This window comes from Crocodylus porosus, unplaced genomic scaffold (genome assembly GCF_001723895.1).
Source record: "Crocodylus porosus isolate Cpor-Errol unplaced genomic scaffold, CroPor_comp1, whole genome shotgun sequence".
NCBI classification, from domain to species: domain Eukaryota; kingdom Metazoa; phylum Chordata; order Crocodylia; family Crocodylidae; genus Crocodylus; species Crocodylus porosus.
In genome coordinates this window covers 1,432,641-1,456,419 of record NW_017728946.1, presented here as the reverse complement: position 1 = coordinate 1,456,419, position 23,779 = coordinate 1,432,641, and the positions used below count along the sequence as shown (strand labels likewise).

General features: G+C 45.5%; 2 protein-coding genes and 1 long non-coding RNA gene across 7 annotated transcripts in view; 1 reads left to right on the top strand and 2 right to left on the bottom strand.

The window, feature by feature from the left end:
* ERGIC3 (ERGIC and golgi 3) overlaps positions 1-10,459 on the bottom strand; it is a 62,506-nt gene extending 52,047 nt beyond the window's left edge. For 2 of the 4 annotated variants that reach the window (XM_019550712.1, XM_019550714.1), the window contains exons 1-5: positions 10,288-10,451; positions 9,000-9,070; positions 7,829-7,916; positions 6,009-6,128; positions 3,255-3,348 (exon numbers count right to left, since the gene is read on the bottom strand). In XM_019550712.1, coding sequence (XP_019406257.1) covers positions 3,255-3,348; positions 6,009-6,128; positions 7,829-7,916; positions 9,000-9,070; positions 10,288-10,375 — 461 coding nt within the window. In that variant the 5' untranslated portion in view covers positions 10,376-10,451. Of the gene's footprint in view, positions 1-3,254; positions 3,349-6,008; positions 6,129-7,828; positions 7,917-8,999; positions 9,071-10,287 lie in introns of all 4 variants that reach the window. The other 2 variants (XM_019550715.1, XM_019550713.1) reach the window with 2 other exon arrangements.
* An 80-nt stretch (positions 10,460-10,539) lies between these two features.
* LOC109320584 lies at positions 10,540-11,681 on the top strand. The gene is made up of 2 exons (XR_002103819.1): positions 10,540-10,833; positions 11,239-11,681. It is a non-coding gene; the product is annotated as an uncharacterized LOC109320584 (long non-coding RNA).
* A 3,705-nt stretch (positions 11,682-15,386) lies between these two features.
* The window catches only part of CEP250 (centrosomal protein 250), a 919,650-nt gene continuing 911,257 nt past the window's right edge, over positions 15,387-23,779 (bottom strand). Inside the window, exons 30-33 of one of the 2 annotated variants that reach the window (XM_019550710.1) lie at positions 22,017-22,172; positions 21,619-21,732; positions 21,388-21,435; positions 15,387-16,660 (exon numbers count right to left, since the gene is read on the bottom strand). In XM_019550710.1, the coding sequence (XP_019406255.1) occupies positions 16,367-16,660; positions 21,388-21,435; positions 21,619-21,732; positions 22,017-22,172 (612 nt within the window). In that variant the 3' untranslated portion in view covers positions 15,387-16,366. Of the gene's footprint in view, positions 16,661-21,387; positions 21,436-21,618; positions 21,733-22,016; positions 22,176-23,779 lie in introns of both variants that reach the window. The other variant, XM_019550711.1, reaches the window with a different exon arrangement.

Genomic DNA, 23,779 nt, shown 5'->3' with positions numbered 1-23,779 from the left:
CCCCCACATTCCCCTTCCCTCTCCCACGCCCCTTCCCGACTTACCAGCCGGATGCTGGTTTCCAAGCTGCCGGGCTGCATATCGGTAGTCAGATTAATATCGGCCAATATTGCTGGTTAATAATCAGCCATCGGTATCAGCCCAAATATCAGTGCAGCCCTAGCTACCAAACAAAAGGGAAACACTTTCTCTTGCTTCAGAGAGTAGGATAGCTTGAAGCTCCAGCAATGTAGGCTTAAACTAGATACCTGGAAAAACTTCTTCACTGTTAGAATAGTGAGGCAGTGGAACAGACTGGCTCTGGAATCTGTGGACTCTCTATTGCTGGAAGTGTTCAAGAAGAGGCTGGCAGCCACTGGGGTCAGGGATGATCTAGGAATAGCTATGCCTATGCTCTACTGTGGCTATGTCCTATATTTCTGTGCTTTGCTGTTGCCACATGGGGCTAGGAGGGAACAAATGCACCACATGCCATGCTGTTGCGTGTCAAGTTTTTTCTTAAGATTTCTTCAGAGGCACTGGGCATTAGTTGCATACAAGCTGAGGATTTGGACCAGGGTCTACAGCTCCTGCTGGGACTTAAAGCTGGAGGTTCCTGACTAGACAGTCTTTACTCAGGGTCAGATTGATTATTATACCTGGGGTCAGAAAGGAATTTTACCCCATGGTCAGACTGGTATAGGCTATAGGGTTTTTTTTGCCTTCCTCTGCAGTGGGAGGGAGGGGGAGTGGTCCTCCTCCATGGATCTTTTGAGCATATATTAACCACCTTTTACAGAAGCAGGATGCTGACCACCATGGTCCCCCTGCTTTATCTGTGGCAAGTTAGGGTTTAATGTCTTGTGCTGTGTCAGGGTTGACTGTGTAGTTTTACTAAGAGGTTAGATTATGGATCTGTATAGGACTATTTGGATAGGGATGCCTGTTCGTCAGGTAGGGGATTGGATTAGATGAGCTATGGAGGTCCCTTCCAGACTTACCTCTATGATTCTATGATCTCCAGAGAGGCACCAAGGCCCAACAAGTGGCATCAGACTAAATTATTCTGGACAGAAAAGTTAAGAACAATGGAAGGTTCATCAGTGCAGTACCCTGGGGAATGGGTTTTTTAATGTTTTTTGCAGGAGTACATGTTGAGAGGGAAGGAAGAAGTGAGAGAGGGTGTTGTGGGTCAGGGGAAGGTACAAAGCATATGAATTAGAGTGATCAGCAAATGTCCAGTCCTTGTTTTATCAAGAATGCAAATAACCCAGAAGTAGTAAGACAGCTGGGTCATAGCAATATCTGACTCCCAAATTGGCTTCCGAGTGAAGATGCCTGAAGAAAACAAGCTAGACCAATGGTTCTCCTTTTCAGACTCAAGGGACCCCCTGAAAAATGCCAGCTCTTTTCATTTATTTTTGGACTAAGGAAAAATAATAGAGCAATTCTTCTGTTGCAAAGAAGTTGGAGAGACCACAGCAAGTCAGAATGTACTTAACTCTATGTAAAGGCAAGAATTATTGAAGGTGACATTATTGAACCAACTGTAGTCATAGGCAAGCTTTTGGGTATCAGAATACTCTTTCTCCTGAAATCCTCAGGCTTATCTTGTGAATCACATTTGCATAACCAACAGTGCTAACATTGTATGGCACTCCATGGCATCTTTGAAGGGCTCTGAAGGCATTCCAGCATGTCATGGCAAACTGGTTGAGAAACAATGAGCTAGTGGTTCCCAAACTCTGACAGACTGCACACCAGGTTTTCTGCATACCACTGGTGGATTGGTCTTGCTCAGTGGTTCCCAACTTCCTATGCATTCCAAGCAGCCTCAGGAGAGGCAGTCTTCTGAAACAATCTCTCCCTGTGATCCTCCAGGAGTAGTGCCTTCCAGCCCAATACACAGAGCTACAGGCAAACAGGACAATCTAGGTCTACATGCACTTAGAGTTTGCAGGGCTTGCTCCCATTTTATAACCTCACAACACAAAGGTAGAACACCCCAGCATCGGGTTACCATATTTCCAGTTTCAAAAAAGAGGACACCTGTGGGGGAGAGTGTATATATGAAGGGGGGGGGGGGCAGGGGAGTGATATGCTTGTGCCCTGCCTCTGCCCCTTACTCCCAGCTCCCTCAGCCCTGCTGCTGCCCCTCACTCCCAATCCACAGTACCCAGCCCCCCAGACCATGCTGGTGCCCCTCACTCCCAGCCTGCAGCTTCCCTCCCTTCCGTCCCTGCTGATACTGCTCACTCCTGACCCACAGCCCCCTCCCCACCGCAGCCATGCTGCCCCTGAAGAACCCTTCCACCTCCCTGACCCACTGCAGCTCCAGCCTGGCAGGGACATGCACAAGTGCGCACACATGCACACATGCACTTATTTGCTGGGGCCTGTGCAGAGCTGCATGTGCTAGTCCTGCCTCCAATCACCCTGCCCCCCATCCCCCAATCAGCTCCTTGCGAAGACAAGCCGGGAAGTGTTGGGAAAGCAGAGCCAGAGCAAAATCCTGAACACTTGCTGATATTTTAAAAAAAACCTCGACAGAGATGGAAGGACCCAAAAAGAGGACATGTCAGGGAAAACCTGGACGTATGGTAACCCTACCCCAACAGACACTGGCCTCTCACATACTGACATTCTCAGAAGGGATCATCCCAAAACTACAGATCCACATGGGAATTCTCAAAGGAGAATTCACATTCAATATCTGGGCAAATGCTTGTGAAAGGTTAGGTAAACAGGGTTTCTTGATATCTGAACTCAGAAGATACGCAAAAGTACTGCCCCAGCTCTCAGTTCCACACAAGAATACTAAGGAGGATGCATTGCCCATCTCATACCTTAAGTGTGCATGCATCTACCCAGCCTCTTCCCAGATCAGATTAAGGAAGCACCCCCCACCTCTCACATACCATATTTGCCTGCTGAGAGTGTATAAGAAGCATTTATGAATAAAATGCATGCTTCAAAAAAACAAAACAAAACAAAAAGGATTACCTTGGGGGGAACATTTTTTTTCCCCCAAAAAGCTTGACCAAATACAAATATTTCAATTATTTTTTGACAGGTAGCTTTGGTGTACAAGACCCACGTTAATTTTAGATCTCCTTTTTATACATTAGAAAATGAAGTAGATCTAGAGATTACATAAGAATTTCATTCAGTCTCTTCTTCTAAATCAAGACATAGGAGTGTGTGTTCCTAACAGGTCAGCATTAGGATACAGCCCCCCACTCCCAAGGCACACATTCAGAGAAGCCTTCTTTTACCTGATATCCTCAGATTCTGCTCCGTAACAGCTCTCACAGCGATCAGCATCTAAGGAATTTGGATCAAAAACTTTCTCCTCTTCTTTCCCTAGCTCTAAAACACAGTAAGATTTAAAGTGGTGAAACAGGTTTACAAATGTTTGTGCTGCTTTATTCTTTTCATTTTATTTCATCCTGACTATGACCTGAACTGTGTGCCAGAAGTGTCAAGTCTGGTAACAGCATTTATGTTGGCTCTGTATCAAGAACTTATTTGAACCTTTTATGAGAATCTTATTTAGGTGTTTCACAAGGCCAGACAAAAAATACTTCTCACGAGAAGAAGAGTCAGCCAACTATTCCTCATGGACTAACTTACTAATGACTTTCATATATTTTACTGTGCAATGCTATTCAGCATATGAACCAACCATGGCTAGACAATCATATAGAGGGCCCCATGACCAGGACTGCTCGATCTTTTGCAAGGCTGCTATCAGTGCAGAGAAGGCAAAATAATCTTCCTCTAATCTGAAAGTGGACTCAGCTCAAACTGGAAGGGTGAGAAAAGTGCATGCCAGCAGTCTACAACCTTGCAACCCTATAGGCAACACTACTTAGTAAGTAATATACCTTGAATGACATACATTGATCTCCTTGTCAACCTTTGCTTTGATTTTTTAATTTCTACAAACAATATCAGAGGCTTCTACATACTCCTTTTGAGCTATGAGTTGAGCATCATTGCTTCAAGGGGCTGTTTGTAGTTTAACCTAATATGTATCTCTTTTATTTGATAACCAGAAAGCATGCATATGGTTAATTTTCTTTGCAGAGTCTATATAACCTTTACTTTATTGTGAAATGTCCCTGAACTACAAGCCAGGGTTACCCACAAGGAAGCAACATTCTGTGGGGAACATGCACAAACTACTGAAAACAACTGGAGAAGTCAGGACTAACCTCAGGTACACAGGCTCCTACACTGGGAGTCTGCCTGAGATGTCAGGATGAGACACAACATCTAGACACTGCTAAGACCAGGGGTGGGCAAAATGACCAATCCAGTCAGTGGCCAGACTATTTCCTGCATGGCTGCGGCTGGTCTCTGTGGAGACCCCAACCACAGCTGCATGTGAAAACTCAAAGCTGGGGTTGCCACAGGGACCAGCCTCAGCCATAGTGGGGGCAGAGCTCAGCAGGGGGCTGCTCCAGAGCTGATGGGATCTTGCAATGGGGGCAGCTTGCTTTGGAGCCAGGGCAGAACCACGATTTGTAGCTTGCATGCTCCAGACAGGGGCACGTAAGCAGGGGATTGCAGCTCTGCCCCGGATCCTTGCAGTGGTGACAGCCTGGTCTGGAGCAAGGTCAGACTGGGAAATGGAGTCCACTGCTAACTGGATTTGGCCTGTGGGACAGACTCTGCCTGTCCCTGGCTTAGACCCTACTCACTTAGAAGCACATGGGAGCCAAAGGAAAGCAGATTGCTAGCTATCAGCCAGCTAGCAGAGCTATCACATATTGAAACAAGCCAATCCTCCCTACCCTGAAGCAAAAAAAAAATCCAGTCTTCATAAGCATGACAGTCAATGTGAACAAGTTCTGTGCTCCCAGTGACAGATCAAGAGATTCAGGCACTATTCCTCCATTTTGTCATCCCTTTTATCTGTTCTCTATCCACACTGGCCTTTTCTTTACTAACATTCCTGCTATTTCTCATCCCTGTGCAGCTGCATTGAACATATAGAACCCAGGGGGTACATTGATTAGACTTGCTCTGGGCAGTTAAATACACTATAGACAAAGCCCTACCAAATGCTACACCAGCACTGCTATTCTGTGAACTAAGTTTTGCAAGAGAAAGTACTTCTGGGGGAAAAAGGACTAGTTTAGAAGAAATCTAGATGGCCTGTGGCTGTCTGGCTGATGCTCTCAGCTGAAACACCTTGAGATGCCAAGACCAACCTAAAATATGTTCAAAGGAACCAAGTCACATAGGCTCCCAAGGACAGAAAAAGAAACAAAAAACCCCCCAAAAACAGCAGGCAGTGAAAGACACCTTGACAGCAGGCTCAGTCACAGCCTTGGGGCTGGTAAGATTTGTAGAGAACACCAATTTGTGAAGCTGCATTTGAGATCATGACATTAGAGTTCTGTGAACTTGCCACTCAATTGTCTAGGGCAGGCATTAGCAACCTACAGCACACAGGTCAGATCTGGCCTGGCAAGCAACTGCATCCAACCACCAATGTAATAACATAAGTGAGTACCAGTGCCAACCTAGAAGGGGCACCTCTGAGTCTCCTCCACTGCACATCTCCCTTTCTCTTACTGCATCAGTTTTTCCACAGTTCAGCCTGCTGCCACCTCAGCCCTCCCTGCTTCCTCTTTTGTGTCCTCTTACTACAACTGCCAGTTCTTTCACTGCTGATTGTTTGCAGCAGCCAGTAACAAAGGAATCAGCAGTGAGAGGTAAAGCGTGGCAGCAGTGGTAACTATAGTAGAGGGGCGTGAAAGCAAAAGTAGCACCCTCACAGGGGATAGCAGCAGGCAGCTTGAAACATTAGCCATGTAGCAAGCCCACCTTCAGAGCCAGTTGCCTTATACTGGCCTGTCGCTCCTTAAAGACTGCTGACCTCCAGACTAAGGAGCTCAGATTGAAGTAGTAACTAAAGGATGTTTCAAGTAGTCCTTTTAGAAGGCACCAGAGGCAGATTGGGAATGGCAAGACCAGCAGGGAATCCATCAGAAGAAGGCACCAGAGCTATGCATTACCATGTCTCTCAGCCTCTGGAGTCACACGACTGCCATCTTTATCCAAACGCTGTTTGAAGAGATTGTGCTCCACATCTAGCTGCTGCTCTCCTGCCACATCCATTGCATCAATGCTCAAATCTGAAACCAGCAAGCGAACAAAGCAGATTAAAAGGTTCTTCGTGGTCTACAGAGAAACAAAAAACTAAGAAACTATCAAGCCTTTTAATAAGGCCTGGAATGAAAAGTTTATCTGAAAGTTAAGAGGGAATGTTGGAGCTGAAAGGGACAATATTAAGAGTTGTGTGATAGTGGATGAGAGCTTCAAAATGATAAAATTGCATTCCTACATGTCAAACTGCTATACCAGGAATACAGTCCTCAACTAACTCTTGTAAGACTATTTCTCACAAGAAACCACGCTTGCGCTAACAAACTAAGGCCATTTGTACCAACATCAAATGACCTGATCACCAGGGTTTGTGGGGGGGAGGGGGAGTGAAGAGCAGAAGCAGGGCTGGGGCATTTTGGGGGGAGTGAGAGGCACTGGCAGGGCTGTGGAGGGGAGGCAGTGCAAGGGGGGCTTTCATTTTAATCATGGATTTAGGGGGTTTTATCAGAGATTTTGTGATTTTTTTTTTATCAGGGAAAACCAGGATCCCTGCTGATCACCAGCCCAGCCTATTGTACAAATGTTGACTTGATGGTTAAGCTTGAATTTATTTGGATGACTTCATTCTTACCCTGACTCCAATCCTACCACATTTCTCTGTGTCTCTCTTTGTTGGGCATGATGTGGCAGTATCGGGATCAGTCCGCTACTCACTCCTGCAATGTCACTATCTTCCCTGGGGAACACTGCCTTATCTCCTGAGCTACCCAAGTTAAATATTGCCAGGGAAGAAAATGATTCAGGGTGGCAAGATGGAAGGCAGATCTGCCAAGTTTATAGCACGATACATTCTATTTCATTTTTTTTGCAATAACCTGTTAGCTACAGACAGAAAATATGAAACAGAACATTCAAATCTGCTCACATTAGAAAATATACAATAGAAATTAAAGAGTACAGTATTTAATCTCCTTAGTTTTCCAATTATTAATCTAAAACAAAACATTTTATTCCTCAGAGAAAATGTGAAGATCCAGTGCACAGCATATCTAATAAATAAATAAAATACCTCAGTTATTGGTGATCAAAACAGAAAAACTTCATCAAAAATACCACAAACAGATCAACTGATTTGATTCCAACGTTTTATAAACCTTGTAATTTAGCTACAAATTATTAAGTCTAATAAAAAGATTTTTGGACAAATTATTATAGTGAAAATAAGTGCCACAAGCCACCAGTAGCATAATGAACTTGATTCCACATAACTCGAACATGTAAAGTCAGAATTTAAACACTAAAGTCAGGAAATAACAGCTGTCCCTGCTTCAGTGTCTTCTACAGAAGGTTTTGAAAGAACAGAAACATTAAGTGCAATGGGATCAAGCACTTGTCAGTGACAGGTATTGAATTCACTTCACTGTCAAAACCAAGCTCTTTTTCAGCACGTGTGGATTTCAAAGTACTTTTGACAAGTGGCTAAATAGCATTTTCTCCATTGTACCACCCGGAAAAATTAGATGAACCACACAGACCAAAGTCACTATTGAGTAATTGGCAGTACCAAGGAGTCCTGACTATTTCTCATCCTAAACACAGCAAATCCTTTCTTTTAGTGCCCAAAGGACAAGCAGCCAACTTGGACTGGTGACATTAATGGTTAGTGTATCTGGCCTCCTGCAGAGAATAACAACTGCCCTCCTCTCATTTGTGTAGAGAATTTACTCACAAGCACAAGGCATGTGTGGAAAGATAACATCTATATTGATCTTCAGTTTGTCTCCTCTTGATTTGTCAACATATAATTCAGGATGAACCTAAGAACAAAGAAAAGTAAAGTTTCATTGCACTTGGAAATGCACTGCAATATGTTTCCACTTGTTTCCTCTCCAGGCCAGGAGCCTCAATCATTTCCAGAGGCCTCCTTGACATGCAAAAGATTCAGAGATGTCCAAGCCGGTGATTTTCAGAACACAGGAAAAGCACAGTTGGGGGAGCTTTCAATCCCAGTTGGACTTTTACTGTCCCCAACGCTTCTAGCAAGGAAAGCAGCAATTTATTAAACTTTAAAATATTTTAAATTGCTTTTAATTTTCTAAAGTTACCATTTACTTCTTTATTGCTATAGGAAGCCTGCAGGAAGATAGGTGGATTCTCTCCTACTTTTGACGCAGGCAAGTGATCGGCTTGTACAAGAAGCTAGAGGACCAGCAGCCTCATTCAGAGGTTGGCAACCTACAGTCTGCAGGCTGCATCCAGTCTGGGAAAGTCCAACATGGCCCAGAGCAGCACAGGGGATCAGGCAGCATACAGCTGCACCATGCATCTGTTTTCTCTGCAGCACCCTTCTCCGCAGTCTGAGCTTACCATTACTTTAGATGGGTTGGGTATCTGCAGGAAGGGTAAGTGCAGACAGCTTGAGCTCTGGGGGAATTGAGGAGTGGTGAGAAAATGAGGCCTGCAGCAGGTCAGAAACTCTGGCACACAACGGCATAAGTCTGGCAACGCCTGGCCTACTTTGCTTCTTTCTCCAGAAGAGGGACCCAGTCCCTAGCTCAGGCTGAGGCGCAAAAAGCCCAATTTGAGGCATGGGAAGACAGTGATCAGGAGGAGAAAGAGGCTGCCAGTACTGCAGTGTCTCTTCTTTGAGGGAGGAAATTCACTCTCCTATCATCACGTGGGCTGTATGCAGATTTAGTCCCATTCCAAAACACAGTAAAAGGAAAGGAAAGAAAGGTAGCAAGGGAATAACCCATAGCTTACAAGACTCAGAAGCCTGGCTCAAGCAGGGAGAAAGATCAGTCCTGGGTTTAGCCTTAATTTTGTATTTAGTCTCCAAAAGTAGGAGAGTGCAGGGAAGCCACATGCCCAAAGAGGCAGTAATACCCAGTTCTACTTACTTCCTTAGTGAGGTAGTATTGCAGCTCTGAAAAGAACAGTACCATCATGATAAGCCCACTGATTACTGTCACTGCAAATTGAAAATAAAAACATTAGCAGGGGCTGTAGTGGATAAGTCTCAGTATTAAGAACAACCATATTACAGGTGGTGCAGAAAGCACTTATGCAGCATGCAGACAGCATGACCTCTGGCTCATTTTGCTTGACACTTCAACACGGTTCATCAGGGCCCCCCTTGGAGTCACCAGGACCAATGGCCACAAGCTGAGGAAGGATAGGTTTAGGTTAGATATTAGGAAGAACTACTTCACTGTAAGGGTGGCCAGAGCCTGGAATAGGCTTTCCAGAGAGGTGGTGCTCTCACCTTCCCTGGAAATCTTCAAGACTAGACTGGATGGGCACCTGGCTGGGGTCTTATGACCCCTGCCACTCCCAGCGCTCCTTCCTGCCCATGGCAGGGGGACTGACTAGATGATCTGTTTAGGTCCCTTCCGACTCATTGATTCTATGATTGTTAGACCATACCTACAATTGTTTTAAACTTTGACTTCAACCATTTGAACTGAAATTTTCCATGCCTCATAAGTATGCCAGACTCTTCTTTTCTTTCTTTTAATAAGAGCCAAGAAAACTCAGTTCTTTGCAAGAATGAAATGACAAAAGAACACGGGTGTTTCACTGACAAGCTCCAGGGCTTCTATGCTATGAAGCAAACTTTGAATTTAGAGTAGATTGCCCTGGGATCATAAAGGTGACTTCTGGTACCCCTCTGCAACTGCTTTATATCTGCAGATTTTCTATGTACTGGGCATAGTTCAATCCCTGTTTTTGCTCCCTACCCAGACTGCACGTATCAGCCCCAGCTGGGGCTGGGCTGTGTCAACTGCAACTGCTGGCCAGGTCTTTCTAGAGGGTGTTGGTCAGGCAAATCATCATACGTGGGACCAGGAAGAAGTTTTAGCCCCGGACGGCCGGGGTTTGTTTTCTTCTGCGGCAGGCCACCAGGACTCGCCCTTTCTCAGACTTCACCGGGTATTTTAACAGCTACCTCCCATCCTTGCCCGCACGTGGGCGCGGCCTACACCGCCCCTCTTGCTGTCCCCCAAAGCAGAGCAGCTCCCTCGCCCGCCCCGACGGCCCAGGCCGCGGCCCCGCCTGGGACACTCCCTGGCCCGCCGGCCCCGCGCTCCTGCCTCCGGGACCTGCGGCACCAAGCTCGGGCCGCGCCCGGCGGAGCTGCTGCGGGAACTGGCCCGCAAGAACCAGGACGAGCCGCCTCGCCCTCACCGAGCGCGCCCCCGCACGTCTTGACCCGAAAGTCTTCCAACGTCTTGGGGAAGGCGTCGAACCGCTTCAGCCGCCGGAGCGAGTCCATGCCGCCGACCGGCCCCCCGGAGCCCACTTCCGGCCGCCACCTTGCCCGACCCGGAAGGGACCCGACGTCCAGCCCCGGCCGCGTGCAAGTGGGCGGTGGCTCCGCTCGCTGCTGTCACGCGCGTGCGCCACCCCAGTCACCGCACGGGCCGGGCTGGCCGCGGAGTCAGCATGTCTAGTTCTCCGAGCCGGGGCGGCAGCCTCCGCCGGAAATGGGGCCGACTAGGTGCGGGGCAACCCGGAGTCGCCTCTGTAGAGGGCGCGCAGCTGCCACAGCGCTTGCTGGGCCGGGGCCGGGTCTGAGGCTGAGACGCCGTTAGCGGCGGGGGGCGTTAGGTACAGCAGCGCTTCTCGCTATTGTAGCAGCGCTAGGAAACGCGGCCTCAGACCTTCTGCTTGTTTTGACTACAGAAAAATAACAGTGCCGCTTTCCTGTTGCCAGAAACCTAAACCAAACAGGTGAAATCTCGCTTTATCTTGTGATCCTGCTTGCGCGCCTAGCAGCAGGCCCCGCAGCGGTCTTGGAAGATACCCAAGGACTGCGAGGAACCGCTGCATTAAAGACTCAACTTGCAAGTAAAAAGAAAGCCGAATATCTGGTGTTTTTATTTTTTTCACTCAAAAAACATCACTCAAAAACGGCAAAAAGGAGTATGACTTGGCAACTGGAACCTATATTGATTAATACCATTTCATGTTCGGGACAATTGTATCTAATTAACATTTTCCCCTGTGAGAGTCGCACTTTTCTGTGCCTTTGTAGCTCTCAGGGGTACAGTCTGTATTTGTAACTATATGTGTTTCCATGATACATTTCTAGAATACCATTTTAAATGCATGGTATTTTATTTCCTTTTTCTACAGAAGAACTTTGAAGTGGCAGCATAATTTTCATACTCCAGTCTGAACTTTAATTTGACAACACAATGTCACCTGATGGGGGTACAGGGTTATCAACCACTTCTTTTGGGAGACTTGATAAATCTGTAGCCATAAAGAGACCTTTGAATTAGATGAGTGGAGACCAGATTTCACCTTTCATAAGTGCCACAGGTTCTGGTGCTCTGCAGGCCTTAATGGGGTGATTTTCAACTAGGTTGCCATATGATCCTGGAGTGCTGTGAGATGCTTTCAAGGGTGCCATGAAATAGTAGCAATGTTAGGCATACAAATACGATTTGCAGGATAAAACCAGAGCTTTTCAGCTAGGATCCATAGTGTTAGAAACATTCTAACTTCTTGTGATCTTTCTGAGTTCTTTGCACTGGAAGAATTACTCTTCTGCATTTCCACAGTGGCAAAAAAGTGAAAATTAAGAGCTGGCATTTTCCAAGGGGCAACTACTGCCTTAACACAAATGGGTGGGCTCTCATCAGCCCAGAAGAGACAAATGCCTCACCAGAGACTATCAGCCCAATCACCTTGTGACAGTTATTCAGGCCAAATTAATCCAAGGGAAAGAGTAGAGTGCTATTTAAGTCTAATTTTAAGTCATTTCAGAAGCTCTACAGAAAGGGCGTTCTAATTTAAATAGTTTCTCTTGTTTTCAGTTAAGATTATCTGTTCCTACTCTAGCCCTACTCAACAACCCATCATGTTAAGTATAATGCAACTGCAAATGGCATTGTGACTAGAGCAGGGGCTGTCAACCAGGGGTACATGTACTCCTGGGGACACTTGGGAAGGTCCTAGGAGGTACACGTGGGTGGGTGGGGATGGAACACTGCCACCCACCACCCCGCACCACTGCTTCCCAGGAGCAGGAATGGGGGTTGGGGGGTCAGCAGCACCTCTGCATGCCACACAGGCACCACCCAGCCGGCCAGATCCAGAGCAGGGTGGGAAGAGCTTGCGTGTGGCAACTGCCCTCACCACTCTGTGGTGCTGCTGCTCCACATCCAGTGATGTGCCACCCCTCTCCGCTCCGCATCCGGCTGCTGGAGGTACACTTATTAAAAAAGGTTTAAAATCCCTGGACTAGAGTGATGATTCTCAAGCAGGGTACCATAGGATACTGTACAATATTAATGCTGTTCAGTGTGCAAACACCTACAGGTTATTTACAAAATAAACCCAGAGATTTCAAATAGGAATCTATAGTGTCAAAAACATTCTCTTGTAGTTTTTCTGAGTTCTTAGCAACAAAATTTTTCTATTATTTTTCTGTAGTCAAGAAATAAGCAAAAGCGAAGAGAGGGGATTTCCTGAGGGAGAGGGAAATGGAGTTAAAAAAGGTTGAGAACCACTAGACTTGAACTTGGGTGTACCTGGGTCCTGTTTCTGGTTCTGCCTTTGGCCTGTGGAAGGACTAGTTGCTAGCCCTTTATGTCTGTTTTCTCATTTGAAAATCAGGGATAATGATACTGACTTTTGTAACGTGCTTTAAAGGTATGGTGACTGAAAAGCACTAAATAAAGAACGAGAATTTTTTATCATAGAATCGTAAGGTTGGAAGAGATCAAAGATCAACTGGACCAACCCCCATGGATGTAGAAATGCTATATCCAGTTCACCCTTAGCCAATATTTATCTCTTCTTGGACACTTTCAATGAAGATCTTGCCACTTTCCTGAGCCTTCTATTCTACCTTACCATTCTAACAAGGGAAATTTTTCCTGAAATCTAATCTAAATCTACTTTGTTGCAGTTTAAAACCATTGTTCTTCTTGCCCTCTGCAGTATGGGGGAACAATTCTTTTCCCTCTTTCCTTGATGGCAGCCTTTCAGAGAGTTAAACTCCTACTGTGTTTCCCCTTAATCACCTTGTCTGCAAGCTGTATATGCTTGGTTCTCTCTGGGTTTCAGCACACAGCCTGCTGTCTAACCCATTTATCATTTTTATTGCCTGCCTCTGGATCCTCTTTAATTTGTTCGCATCCTTCTTAAACCAGAGTCCAGAACTGCATGCAGTATTCTAGATGAGACCTAAGCAGTATCAGGTAGAGTGGCACTGGTCTGTCTCTAGCCCAGCACTTTAATCAACCTGATGATGATGACGCTGAGGTCCTTCCAACCCTAGGATTTTAAGAAATATTTTTATCCTCTAAAGTGTTTATAGTCCTTACCAGCTTTATGTCAACTGCAAACTTGATCAGCAAACTCTATTCTGGCACCCAATGATGTCTTTACACATGCTGGAGGGGAGAGGCACTTTAATTAGCACAGCTCCAAGAGCTGCTCTAATTAAAGCGCCCAGTGTCTTGTGTATTCAGTGCCCTGTGTTTCAAAATGGTGGCAGGGGGGACTTTTAACTGAAGCACGGGGATGCTAGATACACAAGATGTAGAGGTTACTGGAGTTGGCTAATTAGCATGCTCCAGCAGACTCAATTAATTGAGTCTGACTGTAATTAGAGTGTGTCAGGAGTGTCCCTACATGTCTACAGGCATACTCCACTAATAATCATACCAAATGGATCCAGACTATGCCAGGACAAGAAATGTAAAACCTGCCAATACATCTCCATCAGTCCCACAATAACTGTATACCACAACAGAAGCATCACCATTTCTGGATCTTACATCTGCATCTCCAGAAATGTAATACATCTCATCCAGTGCACCAAATGCTGTAATGAAAACATGTAAGAGAAACCAAACAACAACTGCATGCCAGAATGAACACATGCAGAAAATCCATCAAAGACAAAAATATTCAATTACCTGTGGGGGCACATTTCTCACAAGACAATCACTCTTTCTCCAGTCTCTCAGTTCTAATCCTCAAAGGGAACTTATAAAACACCTTTTATAGACAAGCCTACGAACCTCACCTCATAAATCTACTGGTTATAAACAATCATGGACTTAATATAGACATTGTATTTATGACACATTACAACCTACCTGACATCTGACTCACCAGGTATCCTGCTTTTAGCTGAACACTTGGATTCCTTCACACTTTCCCTTCCCTTTCTTCCCCCTGCTCTTCTATCTCTATCCTTTGTCTTCCAAACTTCCACTCATTTACATCTTCACAGATTTCTTGTTTACTTTAGCTCCTTTCTACCATGGAGAATTCAGAACGACAGCAGTCTCCCAATGCCTGAAGTGTTCATGCCCGAAAGCTTGCAAAGAACCTTTTTTCCCACTTATTTAGTTGGTCTAATAAAAGATACCATATCTACCCAAAGAACCTTGCCTGCCAAAGCACTAGTAAGTGTGTTAAACAGCACTGGACCCAGGGCCGACCCCTGTGGAGCCCTACTTGAAATTTCCTGCAATTCTGACACTGATCCATTTATCCCTTTGCTTACAATTATTGAGCTGTTTCTACCATACCCTAATTCTATGTAGCTCACATTTCTTCAGTTTACTTAATGTGGTCTAGAACTTTTACTAAAAGCCATATTAAATTCCAAATATAGTATGTCCATTACATTCCCTTCATCTCCCCAACTAGTTATTGCGTCAAAGAAGAGCTAGTTGGTTTGGCATGATTTGTTCGTAAATCCATGCTGGCTGCTACTGATCAGCTTTTCATCCTCCAGATGTTTACAAGTTGACATTTTTAAAACTTGCTTCAGCAACTTCCCTGGTATTGAAGTCAGCCTGACTAGTTAATAATTCCTTGGAATCTCCTTTTTCAAAGATGGGCATTGCGTTAACTTTTTTCTTATCCTTTGAAACCTCATCTTTCTCCCATTAATTTAGAAAAACTGCCAGCAGCTCAGAGATCTCTTCAGTGCCTGGGATAAATTCTGTCTGGCCTTGCTGACTTAAATTCATTCAAGTTAGTCAAAGCTGCCCAAATATCATCATCTCAGCCTTTCCCCATCTTTGTCATCTAAAGATTCTATACATATCAACAACACTGAGTTTGGTGTTAAAGTCATAAATATATTTTAAGTTAGTATCTTTTAAAGAAAAAAAGATATAAAAATAAATGGTAACACCGTCAAAAAGATTAAAATATTATTTGTCAAAGAAAGTAAAATATTTTTTACTTTTCCATCACTGTATATTCCTTGGATTTAAAAGCGTTATTCCCAGGGCAACTTTATCTGAAGCTTTTTTTTCCCTTATGAATTTTTATTTTACTATATTCTTGTGTAGATAGAGATGTTTCACATTTTGCTTTGCCACCCCAGCAGGTACCCTCTAAAGAGCTATCAGTTTCCTTTCGGTACTTGGAAAGGAGAAATTGCTTGACTATATGCTACTTTGGTTCAGTGCTCACATGTGGAATTAGGTTTTCCCAAGCACATCTCCACATGAGTGGAGCTTCTTGTTTGTATAATGTACTGAATCAGGCTGCAGCTCTGTGAGAGCAGTCTGGAATATACGAATTGCCCTACTAGTTCAACATTTAGTTCCATAGCCTATTTCAGACTACTGCCAGCACTAGCTGCTTTGAAGGTACAGGAAACCCCCTTGGAATGTGCTGCTCCAAATAAAGTATTTTCCTCATCCTGTTGTTTTGTTCTTTGGAGCTGAAATGTTAGATCTTTCTCACATGCTGTTTGTTTGGTAAATTACTATACTCTTGCTTGTGCCTCCCAGGCTACCTTCAGACCCACTGTGCCAGAGCTGAGAAGAAAAACTCAGTTCATGCAAAAAAGCAATGAGCCTTTGCCCCAAACCCCATCCCTGTATGTACTCACTGGAGATCTGTTCTGTAATCACTCCCCAGAGTACTCTCTATGGACATGTTACTGTACAACCTGAAAAGTTCCTGTGTTGCACATATAGGTTTTAAGAACAGAAAATAGCCATATCCAGACTAGTTCCATCCTCCTGTGGGCAACAATCAGTTGGGTGGTGCACTGTTCTTGAGAATCAGTGTTTTGGATGGGACCTTGACAAATCATGGCCAGCCAGTGTAAATCATCACATTTTTAAATGCTACCACTGTAGCTCTGAAAGAGAGGCGAGTCTCTATTATACTTGCCTGGTGCTGTTAAGGATGGCACTACCAGACAAATTTCAAGCCTTACTTGGTTTCAGGTGTAACCCGCTTGTTGAACATGGATTCAGCCCCCTACTTCCTGCTACCTCAGTCCACCCGGTTGGGCTGCTCTCAGCATTGAATCCAGTAGGTGTTTCTCTGAAGACTGGCTATCCCATTCCAGAGCTGTCAAAATCAAGTTATAGTTCAAAGATTCATCCAGCTTCTCGGTTTCAATTTCTAGCACAGTAGCTTTGGGGTCCCTGGCTACAGCTGCTAAGGAATGAGAGAGCTCCTGGTGCAAGCCTGAGAGCTCCTGGCTTGTTTTGGCACAGCACTCAATGTAGTCCTGCTTCTGCTTCCGCTCCAGCATTAGCTGTGTCTTCAGAAGGGACACCTGAAGAAAAAGGATAGCCCAAGCTCAATCAGTCAGAAGCAAGGAGACAGGAACTGCCATTCTGGCTGAGACTAAAGGGGATATGGATCCTGTCAACATGAGAATAGCTGAAGTCCACTATTGTATATCCTGCTTTTGGTTTTTTAAAATTCAATTTGCATTTTCCTTTCTCTATTTTGATGAGGTGGTTGACAGTCTCCTCAGCAGACCCTGTTTCCCAGGTTCCCACCCTCAATTTCTTCAGCTCCTGCCCCCAACAGCCTCATGAGTCACCAGCATGTCAATCCACTTCGCAGTGTTCTCACCCCTATTGTTAGGGTAGCTTGTTATGTTTAATGCTTTAAAGTTGCACTTGCTTATAGTATTGTTTATAGTTAGCCTTATTAAATAACTGCTTAAGTTTTGTCTTTACTAACTTTTTTGTTTTTTATTTTTAGCTGGCTTTGAGTTGTTTTTGTAGAGCTCATAGGTTCTCATTATATCTTTTCTTTTTTATCGTGGTGAGTTCTGTTAACATAACAAGGCAATGGCCTTGTTACCAGCTCCAATTAATTGAACTTGGCACTAACCAGTTAAATCAGAGGGATGAAAGCATTGGATATATTAATGAAAGGTGATAAGGGAGACCAATGGACAATGCCCAAAGTAACACACCAGAAAAAGACCAAATTAAGAGGTGTGCTTGTGATGGGTCTGTTAGACAAAGGAATGTGTGGGCGAGATAAAAGATGGACAATATGCTGACTGCAGAGAGACCAATCCAAAAGCAAAGAGTCATCAAAGCAGTGAAGCTGATGAAAAGCATAGAAGTGGGGAACAAGAAAGTTCGTCGTTGTTATCATACATCCAGCCTTCAACACCTGTCTGGACCATCCGAGCCCACTATGTACCCTTTGCTTCCAGGAACTGGGTGGCTGTCTTTTCTGCTGAGCAAAGTAACATCTGGGATTGGGTGAGATTATTGTACTGAATATTTTTCTCTCTCTGAATATAGAAACTGCTAAGATAATACTTGTTGTACTAATAAAGTTAAACTTTGATTTTAGGATACCAAGTTGTCCAAGACTTTGATTTTAGGACACTGAGTTGTCTGCATTCTTATCTCATGTTCCATTTAAGGGTTATTGGTGCTTTAATGATCCCTAAGCACTATCTGGTGGACAATGGTGCAAACATTGGCTGAAGTAAGGGGACATGAGTGTCCAACCTTGCTAGGGTAGTCTGTAAGCCAACAAACTTGGGGAAATGCTATAATAATTTAAGATATAATTCATACCATCCACTTCCAAACTCACAGGGGAAGGGATGGGGCACAATGAGATCTTCAAAGAAAGCTGATATATGCAGGGTACACAGGCATGGACTTGGAATATAAACAAACAGAAATTACTTAATCAGCTACCAGGGTTCTTTAAAATGTGTTATCAGTAGGAATATTTGGCAGTGGATGTGCTTCAAGCACTCGGCTGAGAGAAATTTTGTTCCAAATTTGCCTTGTTTCTCCTTGTAAGGCCCAGGTACAGATGACATGCACTACATTTGACACTGCTTTGAAAGTTACCTGACCTGCAGAGAATGGCAGGTGTGGATCCAAAACCTTACAGCAACAACCTCCACCAAAAGCATTCTGTACACTTTCTAAATCTACTTAAGTTTCTTCCTTCCTCCAGACTCAGGGGTGATAATGGGGAAAAACTGCAGCAAAAAACCCCCAAGCTTGTGGGTTTCTGGAATGGTAGAGAACTAGGATGGGACCTTGGCAGATCATCATAATCAAATCAGTGGACACCAAGAGGATTGAGGAGAATGCTTGCAGTGCCCAACAGCAACCCTAACACTGAAACAAGCATGAGTCTAAAACTGCTTACCTTAGCAGGGACTGTAACCTGGGGCCTGCATGGAATCATGCAAGGAACCCAGCAGAATTCGTAAAGGTAGCCATTTTAACAGGCTTCCTCAAAGTGCTGTTTTCAGTCCCACAGCTGAGCTCTGCTGTGCCTGGTGGGGCCTAAAACTCTTATATGAATGTATTTATAACCCTAAAAGTAAAAAAGTGTCAATGCCTGCTGAGGATATTCTTTCCAGTTCCCCAGATTCTCTCCAATGCATACCAGAGTCTAATCCTGCTATAATCCCTCTAATCACAAGGGGCTACAGTGCCAGCAATACCTTTGCATTTAATATTCCCATTCTGTGTCCAGGACATGGAGGCCCTGGGAGGAGGGGATTCTTTAGAAGCTTGTTGGAAGAGTAAGATGGAAAAGGGTTCAAAGGGAAATGGAGATAGGTGGATGGGCTTGACAGGAGCACACTGAGCCTCTTGGTCTCTTCTCTCAGTGGTAGACTGACAGATTGCTCTTTCATCTTAGAGCATTTCAAACTTTCTGAATGCAGAGACTTCTCCCTAATGTGGATCACCATCTACACCTTGGGCCTAGATCAGGGGTGGGCAATTATTGGGCTGGAAGGCCTCTCAAGGAGTTTTGGTGAACTAGTGCAGGTTGGGGGGGGTGGTGACCCAGCACTGTGGTGGGGAGAGGGGTGCAATTGATCCTATCCAGCCCTGAGCTGTTTGCCCCACCCCCACCCCCAGGGGTGCTGGATGGAGCGGGTGGGCATGGTTTCCATGGAGGCCAGCCCAGGACCCCCTGGAGACGGTCCAGAGGAGGGCCACTCATATGGTTGGGGGCCTCCGTGGCCAGCCCTATGAGAAGAGGCTGAGGGACCTGAATCTCTTCAGTCTCCACGAGAGGAGACTGAGGGGGGATCTTGTGTCTGCCTACAACCTTATCAGGGGCCAGCAGCAGGGACTCAGGGAAAGTCTGTTCATCAGGGCCCCCCTTGGAGTCACCAGGACCAATGGCCACAAGCTGAGGGAGGACAGGTTTAGGTTAGATATTAGGAAGAACTACTTCACTGTAAGGGTGGCCAGAGGCTGGAATAGGCTTCCCAGAGAGGTGGTGCTCTCACCTTCCCTGGGGATCTTCAAGAGGAGACTGGATAGGCACCTGGCTGGGGACTTATGACCCCTCCTACCCCCAGTGCTCCTTCCTGCCTATGGTGGGGGGTCGGACTAGAAGACCCATCTAGGTCCCTTCCAACTCATTGATTCTATGATTCCTGGGCAAGGTGCACTCAGCCAGGTAGATGGAATGGGGCCGTGGGCAGGTGGAGAGTAGCATCCAGGAGCTGGATGGGCAGGTACAGCCAGGATTGTAGGGTGGTGATTTTGTGGGGGCTGGGGCCCAGAGCAGAGCTGCAACCCACTTCCTGCCCATGGAATCAGCACCTACCACAAGTGGGGAGATTAGGGGAGTGGATTGCAGTTCTGCCCCAGGCCCTGGCCCTGTACTTTCACTATCCCGTGATCCCAGCACTAGTTCTGCCTGCCCTTCCTGCTCCCTGATGCTGCTCCCCCCCACCCATGGCTCCATCCCATCCACCTGGCTAAGCATGCACTGCCTGTGCAGCTCTTGGGCTGGTCTCAATGGAGACCCGACCTGCTCGATCTGTTTGGCAACAGCAGTCAAGCAGAGTGAACTGCTTCCATGGGGGCTGCTAGGAAACCCAGTTACACCACTGCACTGCCCCTGCCCCGCACCCAGGGCTGCCTGCACCTGGACTGCCCCCTGTGACTGAGCCAGGCAGGGCCAAGAGACCTGCTGCAGGCTGGATAAAAACCGTTGGCAGGCAAGATCCAGCTCGTGGGCCATATTTTGCCCACTCCTGGCCTATATGAACATGGTCTTTGGGAGATGGCTGAGAGGTCTAATCAACTAAACAGAGGGTACTCCTGGGCTAATCAGTCATGTGGTAATAAATTTAGTTGGGCTTCTGGCCTACTTGACTAGAAAAACAGACAGAGACCAGAAGTGCTGATACTGCTTATTTCAGTTAAATGTTCTGAGATAAGGAATCCTGCATGCCTTGTTTTGTCTTGATATAGTACCCTGTGTATGGATGTTAAGTTTATTTTTCTCTCTGAGAAACCAGAAACTGGTAACTATTTTTATAAGCACAACGTTTCACTCTCCTTTAAGTAAACAGCCTGTATGTCTGTGTGTGTGTTAGATCAGTGATTTACAGTCCAAGGTCGTATTTTTTTTCTCTGTCTTAAATATAAATATGGTTGTAAACTTAGAGAGTCCTAGAAATCCTTTGAAACAGACAAATGGGTGATTCCCCTTCCTGTGTGAAATCTTCCCTGTGATCACAGTATAGCCCTAAATAAAGAAAAGCTGGCTCTGTCAGTTCTGATTCAACCACAACGCAAAGTCTGATTTCTTCCACAGTCATAAAGCAACTGGTTGCTTTAAAGGGCTGAGGTACAGAATGTGCCAATTCTCCTCATCCATCTCCAAATCTGGATAGGCACAAAACTGCCTGCTCTGTCACACTTGCCTCATGTTGACTGAATATCTGAGACAACAGGCACTGAATAAAACTTAGTTCCCACAAGTTGTGCTTCGTTAGGACCTGGCCAATACCCCAGTGCTGCAAGCTTTGCCATTACTGTTTTACTAGACACTGTTTGAAATCTGATCCTGAAAGCTTCCTTGCTCCTATGCCTGACAAGTGACAAGCCAGCACGCCAATGCTTTGAGCTTCCTCCCTACCATGTCACACTGGGACTCAGCTGACACCTCTATCCTTCAAAATTTTTCACTGCTGTGCCCCACCAGGAGCCAGTGCAGCACCCCAGTGCAACAGGCTTCACTACTCCTTACCTGTTTCTGTAACCTGGCAAATTGCTTGTGGCAAGTATGGGCCTCCTTCTGTGAAGAAATCACAAAGGAATTCTATTAGTCTGCAGTCTGCTTGGGGTAGTCTGCTAGGCCAAAGTACACGGGACTTGGTGCTGTCCAGGGCCTCTTTTGAATCACCCAATAATGGTTTGAGGAGACTATGAAGTGTTCATGCCATCCCCTGCTCAACTGAAAAAGAGATGCTGTTCAGACCTGTCCTGGACTGGGTGCCTTCTCCCGGCCAGCACTGGACATGTGAAGCACACAGGCATCTGAAAGTGATGGGCCAGCACGTTCTTTCTTCAGCCTCCTCCGCTCACATTCCACCTGCAGGCAGGAGATAGGAATAGGTCACAGACAGATGCCAGGAAGCAAGGAGCTACACAACTAAAAGCACCAAAAAGGGCAGACAAGGTTTTTACTCAGAAGTGGAGGAATGGGAAGAGATGGTACTGGAATGCATGAGTGTGTGGGAAAGTAACAGGAGCAAGCAATGCCAAAGGAAGCACATATGAGGGAAGAGGGTGAAACACGACATGCCTGAATGACCAATGCTTCCATGCCACAGTACTGAAGGTATTTTAGTCAATGATAACAGGAATTAATTTCACCTGCTCTAATGTCTTCCTCAGCTGGGCATTGAGTTGCTCCTGCTCAGTTTTGTCATGTTCCAGCCTCGCAATGGCTTGTTGCAGTTGTTCCAGCCGCTCTTGCAATAATTTCCTCTCTGCCCCCCATGGTGGCTGCTTCGCCTCCTCTTCCATTGCCTGCTGAGTGTATAGACAGGCACCCAGGTAAGCTGGTATAGTTTATTTTTGTATGTATTTAGTTATATACTTGTTCATTCGATTTATATGCTGCCCATCCCAACAAGGACTCAGAGTGGCTTACAATAAGAAAACAGATTAACTTAAAAACAGGAGAATGACAAGAGGATGAAAACAGAGAAACTAGCACGTCAAGATAAAACAGAATCCCCCTAAACAACAACTCATCCTAGTTTTGTTTGGCAAATGCCTACCCAAATAAGCATTTTTACAGCACTTGCAAAAGATGTCTAGGCTCAGGCTATGATGAGCTTCAAGAAGGGAGTTCCAAAGCTGAGGAGCTACTGTGGAAAACAATGCCCCAAGTGTGTTTTCACCTAATGGACTTGGCATACTTGTAGGAAGTTGCCCTTGGCTGACCTTGGGGATTGTAATGGGGCATAAAGAAGAAGGTGATCCCTTAGCTATGTAGGGCTCAGGCCATTTAGGACTTTATAGGTCAAAACCAGCACCTTGAATTGTGCCCAGAAAGGTACTGGAAAGCAATGCATATTCTAAAGCATTGGAGTTACGAAGGCGGGCTGCCAAAGTTTGCACCAACTGCAGCTTCCAGATGATCTTCAAGGACAGTCCTGTATTATACAGCACATTGCAGGGTCACAGCCTTCTCAGATGGAGTTGGTGAAAAGCACTCCTAGTCACAGCGGCCAACTAAAGATCCAGGTACAGTGAAGGATCCAGGCTGTGAATCTGAGTAAAAAGAAAGGCTGCACCCCATCAGAGATGTATGTCTCAGTCCTCTGCTCCCCAAATCATGTGGTCTGCACACCACCATCACCTCTGTCTTGTCTGGATTCAGTTTCAGTTGGTTCACCTGCATCTAGTCCCCAACTGCAGTCAAGCACTAGGGAAGGACTGAGACTGTGGGGCCAGGGTCAGAAAGCAGAAGCGGAGCTGGGTGTCACCAGCATACTTAAGGCACCTCACTCCAAATTTCCATACAATCTGTCGCCCAGTGGCCTCACTTACACATTGCACAGGAGGGGTGACAAGATGAAGCCCTGGCAGATGCCACAGGAAAGATTTCAAAGGTATGACAAGCACTTGCCCATCACCACCCACTGGGACCTCCCTGCTAGAAAAGAGCAGAACCAATTCAGAGTTGTCCCTTGAATATGCACCAGGTCCTGTAAACGCTTTATCAGCATCTCATGATCAACTATACTAAAAACTACTGGAAGATTAAGTAAGATCAGCAGGACACAATTTCCCCTGCTGATCTCCAGGCAAAGATCATTGACCAAGGTCACAAATGCAGTGCTGTATCCAGGATAAAAGCTGGACTGAGAAGACTCCAGGAAAAGGCTGCCATGTAGATGCAACTGGAGCTGACAGGCAGCTGTATGTTGGCCTCCAAAAAGAGGAGGTTAGAGACAGGTCAATAACTGGATGAAGAATCAACATCAAGTGACAGCTTCTTGTGCAGATTTAACAGTGTTTAGTACCCTGTCCTCTTGAAAGGAGGTATTGACTACAGGTGCACTGATAAAGATTTTTTTGGCCAATACGGATGGCTGCTTATTAACCAGCCATATTGGCTGATACTG